The sequence below is a fragment of the Cynara cardunculus genome, unplaced genomic scaffold, assembly GCF_001531365.2.
Source record: "Cynara cardunculus var. scolymus isolate 2C unplaced genomic scaffold, CcrdV1 Un_Scaffold_196, whole genome shotgun sequence".
NCBI classification, from domain to species: Eukaryota; Viridiplantae; Streptophyta; class Magnoliopsida; order Asterales; family Asteraceae; genus Cynara; species Cynara cardunculus.
The window spans coordinates 190,354-212,313 of record NW_020200567.1 but is presented as its reverse complement, the minus strand read 5'-3'; the positions used below and the strand labels follow the sequence as shown (position 1 = coordinate 212,313).

At 35.5% G+C, this 21,960-nt stretch overlaps 1 protein-coding gene across 1 annotated transcript; it reads left to right on the top strand.

Moving 5' to 3' along the window:
* Positions 1-879: 879 nt before the first annotated feature.
* On the top strand, positions 880-18,384 carry LOC112501512 (kinesin-like protein KIN-7K, chloroplastic). Its single transcript, XM_025105157.1, has 22 exons — positions 880-1,278; positions 1,366-1,463; positions 3,426-3,515; positions 5,143-5,195; positions 6,376-6,441; positions 6,524-6,577; positions 6,929-6,988; positions 8,141-8,219; positions 8,822-8,889; positions 10,451-10,510; positions 10,726-10,830; positions 11,435-11,539; positions 11,672-11,779; positions 11,859-12,005; positions 12,581-12,760; positions 13,169-13,327; positions 13,605-13,817; positions 15,447-15,572; positions 15,646-15,696; positions 16,552-16,599; positions 17,051-17,182; positions 17,654-18,384. The coding sequence occupies exons 1-22, from the start codon at positions 1,037-1,039 to the stop codon at positions 18,236-18,238; spliced, it is 2,829 nt and encodes a 942-aa protein (XP_024960925.1). The 5' UTR covers positions 880-1,036; the 3' UTR covers positions 18,239-18,384.
* Positions 18,385-21,960: the final 3,576 nt, after the last annotated feature.

Sequence of the window (21,960 nt, the reverse complement as noted above, 5' to 3'; positions counted from 1 at the left end):
TCCGCATGGTAAAATATTACAAGATTAACAGGTTACCTGTCAAAATAAATAAAAACATTTCTTTTAAAACTTTATTACATTAATTGAAAAAGTTATTTGTTATATTAAATATGAGGCTGTTTGGTTGTTTTTTCCATTAAGTTTTGTATGTATAAAGTTGTCTATGTAGATTGATCTGTATGAATAAAATTGAGAAAGTTTTTATTTAAGAAGAGTTTTTTCATATATGAAAGGAACGTGCTTTCCAATTGGAAGAAACATGTTTTGAATTTTTTTGGGTTTTTGATATAAAGCTTCCCTTAAACTTATTGAATAAGACACTTTTTACATCATTATATCAATATCAAAAAGTCATGTATAACAGACCAAATAAACTCTAAAGTGATTGTTTACCAAACACTTACTCGGTAAACATTTACCGGTAAATTTAACACTATTATTGATTTACCGGATAAGATTTTAGTCCACTAAAACGGTATCGTATGCAACAATTTACCCGGTAAGCGTTTACCGTAGTAAGAGTCGTCGTTCTCATTTACCGGGTAAGACTCTTGGTCCTTATCTCGCTCAATCCGGGTAATTTTTTTGATCCTTATCATATTCATCCGGTAAGATAAAATGACTTGATGGACACCTTCTCATTAAACCATTGATAAACATGCTATAAAAATTAAACCAAAATAATAAAAATATTTTATTAAATTAGGGAGAGGAATAGAGGATTCAGTGGATACTCTATACTGTAGACCGGACCAAAACCTTTTGCCCTTTTAACTTTCTCACTCTAAGAAGGCTGTTCTTCCCAGTAAGATTGGAAAAGTGCGGTTTCATTTGCTTGCCTTCCATGGAAGCTCATCGCTTCCAAAGCAACCACAAACTCTTTACCTAAGAACGCTATATTCAAGATTGTGTTCGTCATTTCTTATTGTGCTTCAGATCTAATCAGAATTTGTAAATGTAGCGGCAAAGGATAGGGGGATTACATTTATGTGATTATTGATTCGGGTTTGTACTAGTTTAAAAGTTGAATTCCACAATGGCGTCGAGGCCAGCCGGATTGCAGCAACCAAGGAAATCGACTTCGAAATATGCGAATTCGCCTTCTTCGTCGACTACTTCGTCTTCGAAACAGTTCCCAGAAGCGTCTGTTGATAATCTCAGCTCACCGGCGTCATCTGCTAGAAGCAAGCCGCAATACTTTTACTCCGAGAGTTTGCCATTGGATTGTGAGAGATCGAAAGAGAATGTCACTGTTACTGTCCGGTTCCGGCCTCTCAGGTGATCAACTCGTGGTACAATATTATGGTTTAATATATTTACACATATTGCGGTTAAATTGGTTGTAAAATAACTTTTTGAGAACAGTCCGAGGGAAATACGGCGAGGGGAGGAGATTGCGTGGTACGCGGATGGAGAAACTATTCTACGGAATGAGCAGACTCCATCAATAGCTTATGCATACGGTATGGTTAGATATGGTTATACCGTTTATTACTATTTTAGAGTTGATTTTATTGATGATCATGAGTTATGCTTTAAACTGGAAAATAGGAAAATAGTTAAAATTAGAATCAACTTTAACAGTAATGAATATTCTAGACCTTGGATTTTTTTACCACCAAAGCGCCAGTGTTCTTCATATTATTGGACGGGGTACTGGAGACAACTAGTTAAACAATTAACCACTAATAATTGTTTATTGACTTCTTGAACCATTCTAGTTGGCTTTTTGTGTCGAACAAAATAATTGTTATTTGTTCCTCTAAAAGGCAAGAGAACAGTACACTTGCAGGATCAATTGAATATTGGACAAAAAGTGAGAAATACAATAGTTAGTTTGCAATAGGAATACAAACACAATGGTTCAGAAGGACAATCCCTCGTGGGTAAATTATGTTAGTGAAGGGCACAGAAATACTGCAAACCCTGGTTGTTTATGGGAATTTTTTTTAAAGAGCTGCTAATTAGATTGTTTTGGTCTCTTCTGTATTCCCAGTTTGGCTTAATACCACTGCATGCATTTAAAAATTAGAACTCTGCTGGAATTGGTTTACTAGATGTCAATTACTGGAAGTATCAAATGTGTCGGTACAGAAATTGTATTAGTGGAACTTCTTTGACTGTTACTGGGGTATAAGAAAGGTTGGCAGAGCCAATAGAATGAATGCCTATAAGCATTCAAAACATAGGAGAAGGCAGAAAGAATCATCCATATGTAGTTCAATTGTTAGATGGCTAGATGATGGCACCGATGAGGAAGGTGGAGATCATAATGGTTGAGGAGGTGAGGCTAACCTACGAGGACGTGGGATGAGCAGCTGAGGCTGGACATGGAGGCCTTAGAACTTTCTGAGGACATACCTTCTTATAATACTTGGAAACAACGGAATTGGACATAATCCCATGTAGTCCAATGTCTTCTTTATGTGTATCTTCTTTCCAAACTCATATCTGATATCAAACAGCCAGCTTAACCAACGATGTTGCATGGTCATGCACAGTTAACAAGGATAAAAATTTGCAACTTCTGGGTTATACTTATTATATGGAGTTTTTTGCTTTGAAGCAACCAGATAATTGCAAGTATTATACAATTGGAAAGTAATCAATCAATGATGTATAAGAGCATCAGCTCCTATAGAATGACCCTTGGTTTCCTCATTTAGCCCTTTAAATGGTCTAAGGCCATGTTTGGCAACCACAAGCTAGCTTTTTAGAGTTTATCGAAAAAAGTCCCATTTTGTTAGCATAAGCTATATTTTTGAAAAAGCTCCACTTCAAGTAGCGTTTCAATAAACTATAGGGGCTTTTTGCCTTCATTTTTCCAATTATACCCCTTATATATTTCCAACTAGTTTTTCAACTTGTCCTTTTAGGCAATTTTACATTGTCATAATGTTGTGTAGCTTATCAACTATTTTTTTTACCAACCATGACTAGTTTATGAGCTAAACTAGCTTATCAACAGCTCCTGGTTTATTATCCAACAAAATAGCTTATCAGCTAGTTTGCCCAACACAGCCTTAGAAAATTTACTTCATTATAGTTTCTATAGTGAATGAGAAACAGAAGGGATTTTGAACATTTAACCGACTCCATCTTAGGGCAACCTCTTCTCCAAAGTCAAAAATATAAAAATACTCGGTGCATGATTTGCATTCACTAAATCATTACTGCTCTTGAAGAAGGAATGACCTCATTGTAGTGTAATCAACTGTATTGTTCTAGGAAGATGACATATGTTCTGTTTGTTGGATTTGATTTTTCTTCTACATGTTTGTCGTATTATTTTCATAACTTCATCCACCTATACAGTAAGGATCTTTCTAAGGTAAATTATATTTGGACTTCTGTGAGGTTCGTATATCTTGACTGGTCTTGTAAATCTCATTTTTGTTTTTTCTTTTATCATAATTTGTATCTAGATCGGGTGTTTGGGCCTACAACCACAACACGTCATGTATATGATATTGCAGCCCAACATGTTGTTAGCGGTGCCATGGAAGGTGTTAACGGTATTATTCTGTTCTTTTTATGTAGCTTACTCATTTTTGTTTTTTAGACCTTTAAAATTGGGACATGGGATCTGCAAAAATCACATTGGGATCTTTGACCTGGAGTAAACATACTAGTTCTGTAGCTGTGTTATCATGTTCTTGTTATTTTTTTCTACTTATTCTGCTGCACCCCCTACCTTTCATAAGGAGAGAAAACTCCAAACACAGAAGCAGCATGCAACTACTACAAGGCATCTATTAAATCTGGTAGAAGTACAAGTCTCCTGAAATATACTGATGAGATATACAAAAGTGATCCAGAAAAAATACGAGGCTCTAATTGAAGTGGTACGAACAATGACTACAATTACTCCATCAGTTAATAAGCTAAAGCCATTAGCAAATAGATTCCAACTAAGATATTGCTATCCATGAGTAGCTTTTAATTTGTTAAAAACCCTACCTCTGTACTTGAATACATGGTGTTGAGAAGAAAAGAACTACAATAAAACAATAACAAAAACAAAATATATGTATGTATGCCTATATATAATATGAGATGATTAGCTCATGAATAGGCAACATTAAATCAAGGACATCAGCCACATGTAACGAGGTATATATTGAGAAGCAAGCTAAAGGTTCAATGGATATAAATAAAACTGAGATATGATTGTGAGCTAATAACCACAACAACCCTGCATCATCTTGACCACCGCTCTCTGTGATATCAAGGTATACACAACAAGAGACTACCTTATTATGATAGAAGATTGTGCCCCTGCCATCTCCTCCAGATCAGGTATGAACACATAGGCTACAATGGGCATCAGCTAAGTGCACAATTGTTCAACTCCTGGAACAAAAATATATATTTTGGTATAGACAGAACGGGTCCAATCTTTCTCTTATTGGTACCAATTGTGGATTTACAAACACTACCAGAGATCATGTAATGTTATCCCCATATATTCACATTGCCATTATTTACCCATATAGGGTCTAGTTTACTCGCAGAGTTCAATAGCATCCTGCACTGAACAAGTCTATGTCGCAGAGAACAACTAATGGGTCCATCCTGATAGTGCTTGGATCAGGTTTAATGGGGGTTTTATATCACCAATAAAACAAGGTAAAAGATAATACATTTATACAACAAAGTTTGAAGGCTTTGCACAGTCACTATATCAATTGTCATAAGGAAACAATCGTGAACAGGTACAAGGCCTCATGCATAGTATGAAAGTGAACAATACATTGTTGTCCAAATACAATATATTTTCAAAAACTACAAACAAAAACACAAGTAATCAAACACACATTCTAACATTTTAAATTTGGTATTGTTCACAAATTTCATAAAATGGTCGAAAGGGTATGCATTTTAGAAAACAAGCACAAATCGTGTTAACCACGTTGTTTCAGATGTTTGGTTGCTATGATTTGACCTACCCATCCTCAGATCAGTGTTAGTTTGTATGTAAAAGGCTTAAAGCTAGCGGCCTTCTGCTTTTAATTTTTATCAACTATTTCTCACCCCTCGGGGCGGGGAGTGTGTCGTGTCGTGTATGTTTTATTGGGATGTCTTTGTGTGCCATTCTTTGCGACTCTGAAATAAATCTTGCATGATCTGTTTCAATTACAGGAACTATTTTTGCCTATGGCGTGACAAGTAGTGGAAAGACTCACACCATGCATGTAAGTATATCACCTCTTTTTCCTTCGTTTACTTAAGTATCTTATGCAGTTTTCAGTGGTAGGTATATATTTCAACAAGCTATATAGTCTTGTATTAAACTATTACATGGAACTTGTAAGCTTACTAAGCAATTTTCCTAACACAGTAAGTGGGATTGAGTGGGGGGTTCATTTATGGCATGATCCGTTTCCTTCCATCTACAATGTATCCCGAATCTCAATGTATAAATGGACAATTGTCCTCAATACTATGTGGTCTATAATATGAGGCTTACAAGCTATGCTAAGCTTGGTAACAGTCTGGTTTTCGTAAGGGGTGTAGCTGTAATCCTTGATACGGATTTGCTTGTGGACACTATGTGCTTATGGTGAATATTATGGCATGACTATGGCATAATGCATTACAAAACTATGATGGATCACTTTTCCAGAGCTTGCTAATTACATAATTTAGGTTATGATCCAAGCAAGTACTTTACCAAATATCATGTACACTTTCGAGGATAATCTTCTACCAAAACACTGCCAAGCCATGAGTCACCTTTATGCCAATTAAAGTTTTCCATGGAAGATAGAAAACTGTCTAAAGGCTTAATCAAATGTCTGCATGTGTAGAGAGATGCTCCCTTCTTGCCAAGAAACTGAACTTTAAAGGCTCGTTTGGTTCCTGATGGAGATAGCAACGTTCTTTGCTTTATTGATGTCTTAATGAGTATGTAACACAATGGTTTCTAACTACGATCATCTTTGCCTGTAAACATGTGCTTGTTATTTTACCCCGGGGCGCAGCTTACCCTTGTTCACTAATATGACGGTTCAGCAAGGCCTCTCATAATAATTATTTCACCTTTTTTATGGTGACAGACACCCTAGTTACAAGTGTGAGTGTTCATCAAGCCACTTATGCAGTAGTTTGTTGTCCTCTGATTTTGCATATGTTAGATTTCTTTTCTTTTAGAAGTTCTCCTTTTGTTCATAATCTTCAAGGTACTGTGGTAATTAGCTGGGGCTTACAATTTCTCAGCTAGTCAGCTTAACCTTCAAACTTTTTAGGCCACATCAACACATGAACTATTAAGCTGTCATAAACCCTTTCCCTCCTTCCCTCCCCTCCCTACTCCCCCCTCTCTAGTATACACTTCATTTCAATTTTCGTATCTTAATCATACACACATGACAGGGTGATCAGAGATCTCCAGGAATTATTCCCTTGGCTGTAAAGGATGCATTTAGTATCATTCAAGAGGTACAGATTCTGAAAGTTCTGATACCATCTAATAAGTTTTACTTGTTCAAGAGAAAGATAATTATGCTGTTTTTATTTTCAGACTCCAAACCATGAATTTCTTCTTCGTGTCTCATATTTGGAAATTTACAATGAGGTGAGAAATCTCTTCACCGATTCACTTGTTTTTGCTTGCTGCATAATAAAAAAAATCTGATCTACTATTTATGTCCCTTCAACTTCTATAATAGCCAGTAGTCTTAATTCTCAAAGTTGAGCATAGCATACAAGAGTAAGCTTGTGACAAACTTCATGTGTCATTTTCAGATGGGTATTTTATTTTCTGTTGTGTTATCGTCACTAGCTGGCTCTTGTATCAGCCTATTCTCAAGGGAAAAGCCATGTCTAATTCTGCCACCTATTTACACATACATCATTCTCTGTTTCTTTCTTTACTTTTTTACTGTTTTTGGTAATCTTGCTGTTTTAAACTATGTGTTTTCCGCAGGTTGTTAATGACTTGTTGAACCCAGCAGGACAAGATTTAAGAATACGAGAGGACGGTCAGGTAATTTATGTATTTCATCTTCTGATACTTGTTTTCACATGATATCTATATACAACATCAATTCCCACATTTGTCAGTACCTGTATCATGTGCTAGTGCTGGATATTGGATTGTGCTCAAACTGTGCTGTTCATATACAAACTATAGAAATTCAGAATAATTTGAGAAACAAACTAATTTGTGTTAGCTTAAACAAACAAAGAAGGGTTAAACATCTGAATTTGGGTGTCTTGTAAGCTAAAACTTTGAAAATTAGGTTTCATGCTTGCCTAGAATAAACAGGTCTGTTCTAGTTATCGTTGAAGGTACCTGAAAATCTGAACCCTAGAGTCAAAGCTACTTTTGCTTTGTCAGGAAAGGTGGGTAACAAATCGATAAGATTTGTAGTTGAGCTTCTTGGCATAAAAATAGTACTGCTAGCACTCATCTATAAGTTTCACAACACAAGAAGGAATATTGTTTGGTTGATGAGTCAAGATGGTAGAGGTTTCATTGAAAAATGCATCTGCAATTCAACGTCACCTTGGAAAGTGGAACACTGAACATAAATTTTAATATAGTAATATAATATGTTATGCATTTATTGTTTTAATCTTATTTCCTGTCGTTTACTGTGCGCACTTGCTCTACTTGTTTTAATCTTATTTCATGTTGTTTAATGTGCGTTTTTCTATCCCACCAAGCTTCTCATCAACTCTTCAAAACTTCTTTTCTTGCATTTGTAAGTCTTACTCTTTGCAAAAACTTTTCGCAAACCAGGGGTCTTCACGGAAACAACCTCTTTTATCCTTGGGTAAGAGGAAAGACTGCATACATCTTACCCTCCCTAGACCCCACTTTGCTTGGGATTTACAGGGTTCATTTGGTTTGGTTTATTAATGGCAGGTTCCAAACGCCTCTTCATTAAGATGTAGAGCATTCCTTAATTGACATCTCAAAGTTGACCAGTACAAAAACATGTGATATGTCCTCATTTACGTACCCCAGAGGCAGTACTTTTATCCTGCTGAGCTTGTGTATTGTCCTATTCCACACTTTATTCTATTTTAGATGGCATAACTGCTTTTTCAACCCGACAATCTAATTCTACTTCAATAAAATGTTCAAATACTTGTAAATCAAAATAATTTGTGGAATAATTGTTTCTTGTAGGGAACCTTTGTCGAAGGAATAAAGGAGGAAGTTGTGTTATCTCCTGCCCATGCTCTTTCTCTTATTGCAGCCGGAGAAGGTACTTCTATTCTGGGCCTTAGCTCCAGGTCTTGATGTTTCTCATCGAGCGTGTACACCATTTCAAATAATCTTGGGTTTCGACATAGGGCAATCTCTTACTAGTACTTTCTAGTGCATTATATATTTGGGTGGTTCCGTGGAAACATCAAGTTCTTCATTCACTTTTCTTGCTGTGGTTTTACCTAACTTTGTCTTTTTTTTCCCTATTCCTTTTTGGCCTCGGGTACGTTTCTGCATAATAATGCGAGCACTAACCTTTTGGTAGCATCTATTTGAAGCCATTTGTATATAATCCATGATGCGATGCAGACATGTAATTTGTGACAATTTTTTCATTTCCATGCATCATGCGTGCATTTGTTTTGATTAAGTTGTATATCCTTTAAAACTGGTTTATTGACTGAGAACTTGCATTCAAATCCTACAGTTAAAAACAAACCACAGTTGGTTTTTCTCGCCTATCCCTTTGCACCTATTTTGGTATCATGGCTTCCAATCACTACATGTTATTATGTTTCTTTGAGACTGGTTCACTAGCTTTTGCTTTTATTTTGTGGGAATCTAATTGATATTTTGGTCTTTTGCCCTTTCTTATTACAGAGCACAGACATGTTGGTTCAACAAATTTTAATTTGCTCAGCAGCAGAAGTCACACAATATTTACTCTGGTAACTGTCAGTCTATTGCAAAATGAATTTCCTATTTTTGGCCATTGCTTTCAATCATTATTATAATACTTACTGTTTACTTCTAGAATCACTTGGTGTGTTTCATTTTGCCATGTAAAAGCCAGATGTTACACAAATAATAGACATAAAAACGACAGTACTGATGGATGTTTACTGCAGATCTGACTGTAAAAATATCCTTGTATTCGAGCATACCGCTTCTCATGCTATCTATTTATTACAAGTTCTCTGTTTTTTCCAAAAGTCCAACTGGTTTTTTTCCCCATCTTTATTGATTGGATTAGTGGAGTCAAGAGTAGATATATTATTAATAAGTCAAGTAAACTTGAGGTTTATTTGCATTAAATAGGGTTTCAGTTCATCTATTTACTACTAACTGCCCCGTCTTGTACATTTATATACGGGATATACTGCTACATGGTATAGGCTTTAACAACCAACCCTGCCTCATCAAAAGAAGCTGCCAGCAGCAGCCTAGCCACTGCCTTAGCGTTCATCTTGGGTTGCTAAGGACAACAAACCCTTTTTAGGAAACATACTTTTATCTCACGTGCACAGGTAACTCCTTCGTGACCATCAGCCTTTGTGGAGCTGTTGTGGCCATCTGGATTCCTGTCAAGTACCTTGGCTGCTAGAACTTCCGTTGGCAACTTTGTCATGCCATCAGAATCCCTTGTTGCGACATCAGCATCCCTCATTAGAAGGATTCGTAAGAGAATATGAAAAACATAAGGTCCATGCCACCCATAGACTGCTGATTCCTAAACAGTTCTTCTCAACCGTCTTACTTCCTCATCTGTCTGTGCTACGTATGAGGTGCACATGTTGCTTCTCGACTGATACTTCAGTTTGGGGAAAGGAGGAAGATCTAACTCAGGATCAAGTATAAGATTCAGTTCTATTATTGCAAGAAATATGGACACCAAATGGCACTGCATGAGTTATCACAAATGAAGGTCCTGGTTATCAGCACCAACTCATTCTCTTTGTCTTTGATGCTTCTTCAGATAATGCCTTTCCTGCTAGCTCCTGATGCAAATTCACCTCCTCTTGTTACTCCGACGTCTACATCATGCGCAATTTACTTGTAATGCTAATATAGCATCTATAGACACCTCTTCTACCTATCTTTCTCATTTATTCATCTTGCATCATCATTTTGGGTGCCTTTAACATATATTGGAATATGAATATTTTGTCTTGTGCTGTCTCCTTTTTCCCACCCACATGTGAGATTATCCAGGTGGTTCTTGTTCAATTGTTGGTCCCTGCTCTCCTAATATTGCACATAATGTAGCTTTTGCTATTTGTTCTATATGTCTCAATATTTCCCAAGTCTTACCCTTCTTTATGAAATACTTACAGATATTAATCTTCTATTATTTTTTCTTCCTGTGTATAAATCCTGCAAATCCGCTTAAAGGACATTCTCTTTCTTTTGTAAATGTTTCCTATTTGTTCCTGAACTATTACATGTGTTTGGTTCTTCATTTCTTTCTCGAGTTTAAACATGTTTTCATATTATTTTACCTTTTAACAGACAATAGAGAGCAGCCCTTGTGAAAACAGCGAAAGCGAGGCTGTTAACTTTTCACAGTTGGTATGTTTCTGAACCTCATGTTAGACTTGTTTCCCGTGCTATTGCTATCACAAGGGGTTGTAATTGACTAAAAAGTGCTTCACCTGAATTTATTTTTATTTGTTTACTAGCCGATCTGGTAAATTTGGCTCCATACCACCTCTTTTACGCACCATTGATGCAGGAACATGTCTCCTGTTTTGGTTTAACCACTTGTATTTCACTTTGAATTGCAGAACCTCATAGATCTGGCAGGTTCTGAGAGCTCCAAGGCTGAAACCACTGGTGTTCGTCAAAAAGAAGGGTCCTACATTAATAAAAGCCTGCTAACTCTTGGAACTGTGAGGCCTCAATCATTGGCATTATTTTATCAGTGTAATAAAGTTTGCATCATATTACTCTACAAATGTTCACTTCTTGCCGTACTACTGTTTGTTATTTAACTCATCCAACTGCAACAAATTCTATAATATTTCTATGATGAAAAAGAGAAACAGGTTCCGCCCTGACTAGCTTTTACCTTTTCAATGTTAATGTCATACTTCTACCAAGGGACTTTGATCACTATATTAGAAGTCCTGTTGCAACAATTTCCTAGAAATAGGTGTCACCATGACTACCTTTTGATCTATTTGTTGTAATTGATATTGTCTGAAATGCCTATTCCGTAGCATTTAAGTTGAGGTTGTTGTTCTTGTTGGAGATTGATTGTTTCACCAGCTTAATCATTTAAATAAGGTGGTGACTGAACATGCATGACATAAAGCTCTCCACAGATTACAGAACTCTAGATAAAGATCGAAAAACACCAACACCCAACTAACATTACCTCTTTTTAAAGTAGAATGGGCCTTAAGGATCATGATGTTATTTTGTTTTTGCTGAATATAGATTGTTTCTATTCTATTAATTGGAGCTCTTTTTGCTAACTTGGAACTATCACAGGTCATATCGAAATTAACAGATGGGAGAAATTCTCATATACCATATAGGGAGTCAAAATTGACCAGGCTTCTTCAATCTTCGTTAAGTGGTCATGGAAGAGTATCCGTAAGTCTTATATATGAGCTTCAATTTATCAAAAAAGCATGTCCCGTAGTCGCTTAATAAAAGCAACTCTTGGTTCTATGGGACCATTATACTATTTGCTAATGGACGCATATTTGTTTCCTTCTCTTTCAGCTAATTTGCACTGTTACTCCCTCGTCAAGCAATTCAGAAGAGACACATAACACATTAAAATTTGCCCACCGTGCAAAACACATTGAAGTTCAGGCCGCTCAAAACAAGGTATATTTGTTTAACTTCTCTGCACTTAAAAAAAATAGTCGTCCTTGACGGTTGTTGGAATTAACCTTTAACTTTGCAGATCGTTGATGAGAAGTCCCTTATCAAGAAATATCAAAGCGAAATTCGATCTTTAAAAGAAGAATTGGAACAATTAAAGAGAGGAGTCGTGACAGTTCCTCAATTGAAACATACCGGCAGCGATGATTTTGTTATCCTTAAACAAAAGGTACCCTCATCAACTAGATTCTTGCCATTACGTTGAATGCCACATTTATCTTTTCTCAAAAGATCTCAGCCTGATTAATCAGTTGTTTTTGCTTTGAGGAGAAGGCAGAAATAAAATATTAGAAACTAATTTTTCGTGGTGATCGTCTTTTCTAAATCTTGTTAAAGAAATTTCTTACCATTTAATTCGTTTGTCTTTAAGCATTATAAGAATTGCTCACTATGGCAATAGGGAAGTATCTTGTTTTATGGCTGGAAGATGTCACCTGGTTGAGGGAAACTGCATGACAATCTTCTTCGATTTGTTTTTCCAAGATTATATTTGTACCATGAATTTTTATAATCTTGGGCATTGTGGAATGACAATGTATGTAATCCTGGAACCAAGTATCTAGGTTGATAAGTCAGTGGGAGCTACTGAATCTCAAATGTCTACATCGATATATACCCAAAATTGTATCAGCATCATCTGACCATAAAATTCCTTGACAAAGTATTATTGGCCCTTCTCCTATTGGTGATAGGGAGGTTTTCTATTATTCATCCAGTTCTTTTGAATTTGTGTAATGTGTAAAGCTAGAAGATGGTCGAGTCAAGCTACAGTCAAGACTGGAGGAAGAAGAAGCTAAAGCAGCTTTGTTAAGCCGAATACAGAGACTGACAAAATTAATTTTAGTCTCCACCAAATCTTCGCACTCGTCTGGATTTTCTGGTCATCCTGGTCTAAGGAGAGGACATTCCTTTGGGGAAGAAGAGGTCAGATTGCATTAACTGTTGGTTTCCTCTTCTTGTTTCTTTGAGTTTGTGATAGTGCATTTAGTTGTACATGCAAATATTCTAATATAATTCTTTATATCTGTTTCAAGCATATATATGAAACATACTGATGCAACTAAACTGCATTTTTATCTTTTATTTAGTTTTATCTCTTTCTTCTCTTTCAAACTTTTGTCAAACTTTCGGTACCAATTTTTGTGTCGCAAAATTCTTTTCTCAAAACCCTTTTTCAAGCCAGGGGTTTTCACATAAACAACCTCTACTCCTCGGGATAAAGATAAGGTCTGTGTACATCCTACCTTCCTAGTAACAATTCCATGCGGGATTCACTAGGTTCGTTTGATTTGGTTTTCTAATGCAACTAAACTGATCTCTCCAAATCGGCAGCTTGCATATCTCCCGCACAGAAGGCGTGACTTAAGTTTGGATGATGAAAACATTGAGTTGTATGTTTCTCTTGACGGAAGTGTGGAAACAAACAATGATGTGCTGAAGGAGGAGAAAAAAATCAAGAAGCCAGGATTGCTAAACTGGTTAAAACTGCGGGTTAGTCTCCTATATTCCTGTCATTGTGTACTAGACTTATTATCAGGTTGAACCGACATCATATTATGAGCTACTTATATTAATGTTTTAAGGAATAAAGTCTCACTGTTTGATATACGTAATCTTCTTTTTTTGAGAAACTTCATCTTTTACTAAATAATAGATGCATGGTATACATGAAAAGACCTGCTGTTGCAATCATTATAAGATTATTTTATGACCCCTTCTATAAGTTTGAACTTGCTAAGTTTTGTAAATTGTTTATTGCTTTTATTAGAAACGAGATGGGGCTTTGACTGCAAGTGATAAATCAAGTGGGGCCAAATCTATTAGTCCGCTTTCAACTCCTTCAGCAGGTCATAATCATCCTATCGAATCCGTACATTCACACTTTTTTCCTACAGAATGCACATCTGCTGAGTCCTTGTCGGTGGCCAAACAAGATCGACAAATTGATGATGATGCTTGTTCACAGCAAGAGACTCCTATGGTATGCCTTCTATATATGTTTTAATTTTTAGTACATACCTTGCATGAATGGGTATTAGGAAGATGTATCGAACAAGTGTCACTATGTGCGGAACTCATGGTTCAAGGTCCTTATATATATATATATATGAGTGGGGTTCATACAAGAATGGTATCTATTTAAGAAAATAAGAAAATGGCTGAATCACATGCTATTTTACACTAACATTACGTACATATATATATAAGAGTCGGGTTCATACAAAAATGGTATCTATTTAAGAAAATGGCCGAATCGCATATGATTCACGCGACCTTGCCACGCGGCCATAGGGTCGCCCGCACACTTTTTTGGCCGTTAATGTAAAATCACATGTGATTTTGTACAAAATTTGGCCATTTTCTTAAATAGGTACCATTCTCATATGAACCTACCTCATATATATATATAGGTGAAGGATCGTGTGAGAGAGAACTAAGGTAAGAAGCGTAAGAAGAGATCTGGACCCTTGATCACCTTTAATCTCAAACCCACCCATGACTAGGTGCTTGATATGGGAATTGATCCGGTGCATCTCATCCTAATGTGCATCTAAGGGTGGAGATCCCTTACGCTTCTCACCTTAACTCTCCCTCTCACCGGAACCCAACCCTATATATATATATATATATATATATATGTCCTACATATGTACAGTCATACTTCTCAATAACACTAACAAGAATCCTGGTTTTTGGACCTATGAGTTGTGGAGAAAGTATATGAGTTGCATGACTGCTTACAGTTCCAATGCTTTGTTGTTTTATGTGGCTTTGATCTTTGGATTTTCCAGGCTATTTATCTGAAATCTAGATTTCTTTTTATTTTATATATATATATATATATATGTCCTACATATGTACAGTCATACTTCTCAATAACACTAACAAGAATCCTGGTTTTTGGACCTATGAGTTSTGGAGAAAGTATATGAGTTGCATGACTGCTTACAGTTCCAATGCTTTGTTGTTTTATGTGGCTTTGATCTTTGGATTTTCCAGGCTATTCATCTGAAATCTAGATTTCTTTTCATTTTTTGCATTGCTTTGAATTATTGGTTCTTGGGATGAATAATCTAGTTATGTTTTATTTTTGCCGTTGCCTAATATTTGATGGCTCTTCTATTTGTGCCCGCACCGTATGAGCCCCCTTGTTTATGTGTGTAATGGGGTACTTCCAGCTGCAGAAGCACTTAAGAATTAGGATATATTAGCGTCAAGCTCAGTTAGGGGTTGTTTGGTTGGTTTTCCATCAAGTTCTGTATGAATAAAGCTGTTTGTGTGGATTAATCTGGCTGTATAGATTGTGAAGGTTTTTGTTTGAGAGTGCTTTTTTATAGATGAAAGGAGTGTGTTTTGTAATTGGAAGGAGTAGGTTTGGAAAAAACTTATCTTTATGCATGAAGCACCCCAGTAGAAGCTTACTGAATGAGCTATTTTCATATCATTAAGCCACTACCAAACATTCATGTATAGCTCGCCGAATAAACTGTGAGACCCGTTAAACTCATTAAGCTGCTAACAAAAAGAGGCTTATATCTTATAATTTTCATCCCATATCAACTGCTGTCAATAAACCAATGATAATCACTCCTGTACCTTCAATATGTAGGCAGAGAAAACCAGATTGAATGATGAAATCAAATTGAAGAACGAACAAATCTCATTTCTGGAAAGCCAAATTGCCGATTCCGTCGCATCATCTCATCACACAAGGGATGAAGCCGAACAATCAAGAGTGGGTGCTACCACTTTTTATATGCCTGCAGCTTAATATTTTCATTGTAAGCTAAAGTTAGTATCTTATGCAGTCTGTTTCCGAGCTAGAAGCACAATTAAATGAGAAATCCTTCGAGCTTGAGGTATTTCATCTTGCAAGAAATTGTTTTTTTAATCTTTTGACCTACTGTTTTTTTGTCTTTCTTGGCATACCAAACATCTTTACACATTGATTCACCAAAACCACATCTATTATTTACAATGTAAAATTTCCTGGGGTCAAGGCTATGTTTGGTAAACTAGCAGAAAAGCAAGTTGTTGGCTAATAAGGTTGTTGTTAGTTGATAAACTAGTCATGTTTGGTAAAAACTAGATGAAAAGCTTGGTGGCAATGTAAAATGACACCTAAAAGGACGTGTTGAAATTTTAATTAGAAAAACATAAGAACATCTCCAACAAATATGCTACTTTTAGAAATTTTGGAGATCGGAGAAAAGTTTGCTCCAACACCTATGCTAAACTCTCCTCTAAAATAGAGAAAAAAGGATATAGAATGGAGTCATCTCCAAATTTGGGAAGAGAGAAAATATAGCATACCTGTTGGAGATGCTCTAAGGGGCATAATTGGAAAAGCTCCAGGAGCTTATTGAAACTCTACTCGAAGTAGATGTTCAGAAAGCTAGCTTATGGCTAACCAAACATGGTTTTTATGGTTGCCAAACAAGGCATAACTAATCGTTAGCAATACATGATAGCGTTAACCATCAACCCAACCCACAATGCAGGAAACAAAAAACCAAGTTAGCTGCAACGCTCATAAAAGATGTCTGGAAGTAATTCGTTTAGGGATCTTTTAAGTTAGATTTGTTGACAATTTCATAAAGAAGAGCAAAAAGTTTATATGGGATCTGGAGAAACAAAAGCATAATGAAGATATTACTTTCACTCTCTTATGTCTGTTTTTAACTTGGATGATGTTCTACCATCTTTTTTGACAGGTGAAAACCGCAGATAATCGAATAATTCAAGAACAGCTCAACAAAAAGGTACAAAAACAGTGCAGATTTAAGAAAAGGGAAATTGATCAAAATAGCCAATCTTCCCAACCAGCTTCACTTTTTAGCCACTTTTCAATTGAATTCCCATTTTAGTCGGAGTTTACGCAACTGTCTTCTGCATAAACTCGATTTTCAGATTAAAAAAAAGAAAGATTTTTTTGCGTAAACATTCAGATTTTTGCGTAAAGAATTCTTACGCATATGCGTAAAGAATTTTTTTTCTTTTTTTCTTTTTTCCAGAAATCAGTCTTTACACAAATGCGTAAATATCTGCATAAAGACTGCTGGTGGGAAGAGGCTTTGAAAAGTAGCTAGAAAATGAATTTGGTTGATGGGATTGGCTATTTCGGTCAATTTCCCTAAAAATTCTCCTTGGAACTTCCATTTACGCCTTCATTTTCCTTTCCTTTGATGTCCCGTTATTTTACATTTCTACCAGATCAATGAATGTGAAGGACTACAAGAAACCATTGCATCCTTGAAACAACTTCTTTCCGATACACATGATTCAAGAAACGTAAGCCTAGTAAAAATGGAAGATACAAAGGAAGACTTGCTTCGGCAGGCTCAGGTTCATTCATCATTCGCATATCACCAGTTCTTGCATATAATTTCATGTTAAGTTGAGAAATGCTGCATAAGAAACAAATGCAAAATGCAACAAAATTTGATTTAGTTCCTATTTGATGTAATGAAGAAATTATTTTCATGTAACAAAGTTTCAAAATTTCCTATTTTGCATCCATTTTGACTGGTAACCTGTTAATCTTGTAACATTTGATGACGTGGATAACCGATTAGGAAACAGTTACAGCAAAGTGGATGATAAACTTGACATCCGCGTTATCAAATGTTAATAAAATAAGAAAATTTTAAACTTTATTACATTGATTGAGAAATGTCGGAACTTTGTTATGTTAAACAGGAAATCTTGTAACTTTGTTACATTGATAGGAACCAAGACAAACTCCATTGCATTTTGATGCATTTGCCCTAAGATTTTTTAAATAACTCTGAACTAACATTCTCTCCCTAAAACCAGGCCTTTGAGATCGAAGAACTCAAACAAAAAGTGGTTGAACTCACCGAGTCAAAACAGCAGTTAGAAAACCGGAACAAAAAGCTGGCAGAAGAGAGCTCATATGCAAAAGGACTGGCCTCTGCTGCTGCAGTTGAACTAAAAGCTCTATCTGAAGAAGTTGCAAAACTAATGAACCACAACGAGAGACTAACGGCCGAGTTAGCCGCACCGAAGAACTCATCAGCCCAACGTAAAACAACAGGTCCCACTAAAAACGGACGCAGAGATACAAGGCCGAAAGAACAAAGTCCAACTCAGATGGAATTGAAACGAGAGCTTGCATTGAGCAGGGAGAGAGAGATGTCTTACGAAACGCTAATCTCGGAAAAGGATCGAAGGGAATCGGAGCTGAGACGGAGAGTAGAGGAGTCGAAAGAAAGAGAAGCGTATCTCGAAAACGAGCTGGCAAACATGTGGGTTATGGTGGCAAAGTTAAAGAGAACGCAAGGAGCGGAAACGGAGGCATCGGAGTCGAGTAAAGAGAGCCAAAGAATCGATGGTTGGGAGATTTGGGATGGGATTGGAGAAACGAAGGAGTTTGTATGATGATGCCCAAATGGTTTTTGTTTTGGTTTGTTTGGATTAGAAATGGGTCTGTTTTGTGTGCAATGTAAGAGGGTCATTTTTCAATTGGCTTTTTTAGAACCTTTAACTATTGTGTAAATCAAGTTGTTTCACTCGTGTTCTTTTAACTTTCTTTTTTGGTCCTTAGTAGTTGGTAATTGTTGGATAACGGGTTAAGTCGGATAATCTTTTAGAAATTGTCGGATTCGTCAAAAGAGAAATCCCAATAAACTTTCAAAAACAGGGAGCCTATAGACTGTTTGGTTGGTTTTTCATTAAGTCTTATATAGATATAGTTGTCTCGATGGATTAATATGTCTGTATAGATTGGGATTGGTTTTGTTTGGGATAGTTTTTTAATAGATGGAAGGAACGTGTTTTTTTAACAGGGAGGGACGAGTTTGGAGAAAACTTGGCTTTTTTTTTACATAAATTATGTTCAGCTTCTACCTTCGATAACCTTCATTGAAATTTGATATACAAGTAAATTATGAATCTAGTCCCTATGGTTAGGTTTTTTTATACAAAATTAGTTTCTATGTGACCACAGGTTCACTTAGGAACATTGTTCAACGTTCATGTACTCAACAAGTTCATTTATGAACATTGATCGAACAATTCACATGAACCCTTGATATGTGTCCATCGCGTTGTTTGCATATGAATAAAATGGAATTGTTCATTCATGTGTGCATTGTATGTTCATTAAAGGTTCATTCATGTGATGGTCTTGAAAACCAACCCAAATTCTTAATTTGGTTAGGTGGATCTTCATCTGTTGCCTAATGATCAGAATGGCTATAATCATGGAATAATTAAGAAATGTAACTGACAGTTAATATTATGCATTAAAAGAAAGACCAAATAGAGAATTACATTTTTACCCTCATTAAATACCAACATCACGTGAATTGATCAAAAATATATCTTGTTTCTAATTGGTGAATAATGGTTTATAAAGTTAACATAAGTGAATTGATTAACCAAACATCTTGTATGTATGCGTGCGTGCATGGGTGCATGCGTGCGTGTGTCTGTATGTATGTATGTGTGTGTGTGTATGTATGTATGTATGTATGTATGTATGTATGTATGTATGTGTATGTGTGTATGTGTGTGTGTGTATGTGTGTATGTATGTATTTATGTATGTATGTATGTATGTATCGAAAGTTGATATTGTGAATTATAAAATCACAATTTACAAAAAAAACATGTAGACCAATGTATAATCGTGTATCCGCACTTCATTATGAGTTAAAAGAAGTATAAATATGAACTCGTTTAATTAAAGGACGATCGTAATAATATGTGCAGATTTAAAGTCTGACAACATTTATGGTTAGGGTTCATCAGAAATTAACATACAATGATAATTTGAATTCCCGTTGCTAGGAACGTTGAATGTTAGTCGTAATTTAGGACGACACATGAAAATTTTATTTTCTATGAATATACAGAAAGTTAGGTCTTGAGACAGTAAAACCTAATTTTTCAACAGTAAAAATCACATTATGACACGTTCAGTGTCATCATGCAGATAATATACTCAACAACATATTAGGATTTTTATCGAAGATCGTATATTAAAAGATATGTTATGAAAATAAACTGGCATTCTATTACACCCCCCCTTCTTCTTTTAGAACGAAGGAAGAGGGAGGGTGTTCACGAATTTGTCACCGGAATCAAGAACGGATTGTAGATTTAAGCCTGAATTGAGATGGGGATCCACGTTATTTAAATTTCATTAATATAGTAGATCGTTGTACGACCATATTTGGTAAGTTGAATCAACGTGATTGCATGTGTTTTTGGTTTAAATTAGTAACTCGAATCAAGGTGTACATGTGTTTTCAGTTTTAATGTACAACATGTTATGTGTAATACGGCCTTTTTAAGTATAAATCGCAAAAATCACACACACGTTCTCAAAATTAAATGAGGTCTGAACCCTAACATTCAAGGAGGTCGAGATCTATTGGTAACCTAAGTGTCACTGGACCATTAACCGCGTAATATGCAATAAATATATATATATATATATATCATTTTCATGGGAAAACTACGTTAGCGCGTTTCATGGCACGCACATGTATGTTAAGCTTTGTTTTGGTATCACAACGTTAGTTTACGATTGGGAAAAACAGTTCGTTGGAGTTTGGAATTGTGAATGAAAGGCAAAAACGAATATAAACGGTTCGAAACTCATCTGGTAATTTGGATTTTATCTGTAACAGGGATAGTTTTTGACGATTCTACTCCTGTTCTCTGACGAGGGATTCGAAAAAATACATCAGGCTGTATGTTGGTGCATACATGTTGACATGCCTAAATTTGACAGCATGCTTACATGAAAAGTATGTCACGAATGTTGTTTATATGTTTTCGAGAATTTTTAAACCGTGTTTGGCTCCGTGCTTACAAAACTATGCTTGAATCCCGTGTGAGTAAATCGTCGTAAGTAATGGAACGATGAAAAAAATATCTTCGAATGTTAAGAAGGTTAAATTTCGTTAAGTTTCTTATAAATAATATATGTTTTGCATCGTAACTTTTAATCAGATACTGTTCATAATGAATTTATTGAAAGACCCAAATATTTTTAAGTTGATGTAATGTTGTTTTGACCGTGTTGGATGCATACACACACATAGAGAGGGAATCATGTGCATACTGTATATATAATGATTATTAAGATATTTATCAATTTTATGTAATTTTTTCTTGAACCTGATCTTATATATATAACAGGTTCAGGGATGAAAGATTAAGAAACATCTTGATAATTGTTCATCTGGACGGTATGCACATATGTCAATTTGTCCGGTATGCACATCTGAGACGACCCCAATTTTTTTTTTTCAAATAGTGGCACCATTTGACTATAAGAAAAAAATATAGGCAAAAAATTTTAAACTATGGCACCGTTTGACAATAAGAAACAAATATACATAATTTTTTTTTTCTAACGATGGCACCATTTGACTAAGAAAATGACAATAACATGATTCAAACTTTAAGTATGGGGTGGAATAAAAGCCTTACAAGCCAACTCTATCAAATAAAACTTATTCTCATTGTAGTTTCAAAATACATACGGTGATACGTTTCACGAACCTAGTTTTTTTTATCTTTCGACAGATGAATAATACAGTGGCACGTGTCATTATATGTACCACTATAGGTCTGTCCATAATACACATGTGCAAAAAAACAAAAAAACAGCTCAAATTCTTTATATATATATATATATATATATATATATATATATATATATATGTACCTACCATCCAGATAAATGGCTACAAAAATGCTCTTCAAAATTTTCCCCATAAAACTTTCTCTCTATATATATAAAACTATAAATATATTGAAATACACGAGTGCACATGAAACAGTAGTCTAACTTCACATGTTGAGCACCCACAATGATGCTTTTTGAAGCCTTTTCCTTATTAGGTTTTTTATTTTTTCAACAAGAAAAAAACACCAAAATATTAAATTTATTTACTTTATTATCTTTTTTTTACCTTTTTGTTTTTGTTTTTTCCCCCTTCTGATTTATTTTAATCTATTTAATAATTATAAGTGTTTTTCACCAAAATATCAAAAAAAATACTTAATATATTAACAAAATAGTCATTTTCTTAAGTTTTTCACAAAATAACCATACAGATCTCCCCCGGAGGCATGTTGACCATA

What these genes read in the sequence shown, in the direction of transcription:
- LOC112501512 (XM_025105157.1), top strand. Translation starts at nt 1,037, where the DNA reads ATGGCGTCGAGGCCAGCCGGATTGCAGCAACCAAGGAAATCGACTTCG. An exon ending in GTCACACAATATTTACTCTG is followed by an intron (nt 8,890 to 10,450) that starts GTAACTGTCAGT and finishes ACCTTTTAACAG; the next exon opens with ACAATAGAGAGCAGCCCTTG. An exon ending in AAGAACAGCTCAACAAAAAG is followed by an intron (nt 16,600 to 17,050) that starts GTACAAAAACAG and finishes CATTTCTACCAG; the next exon opens with ATCAATGAATGTGAAGGACT.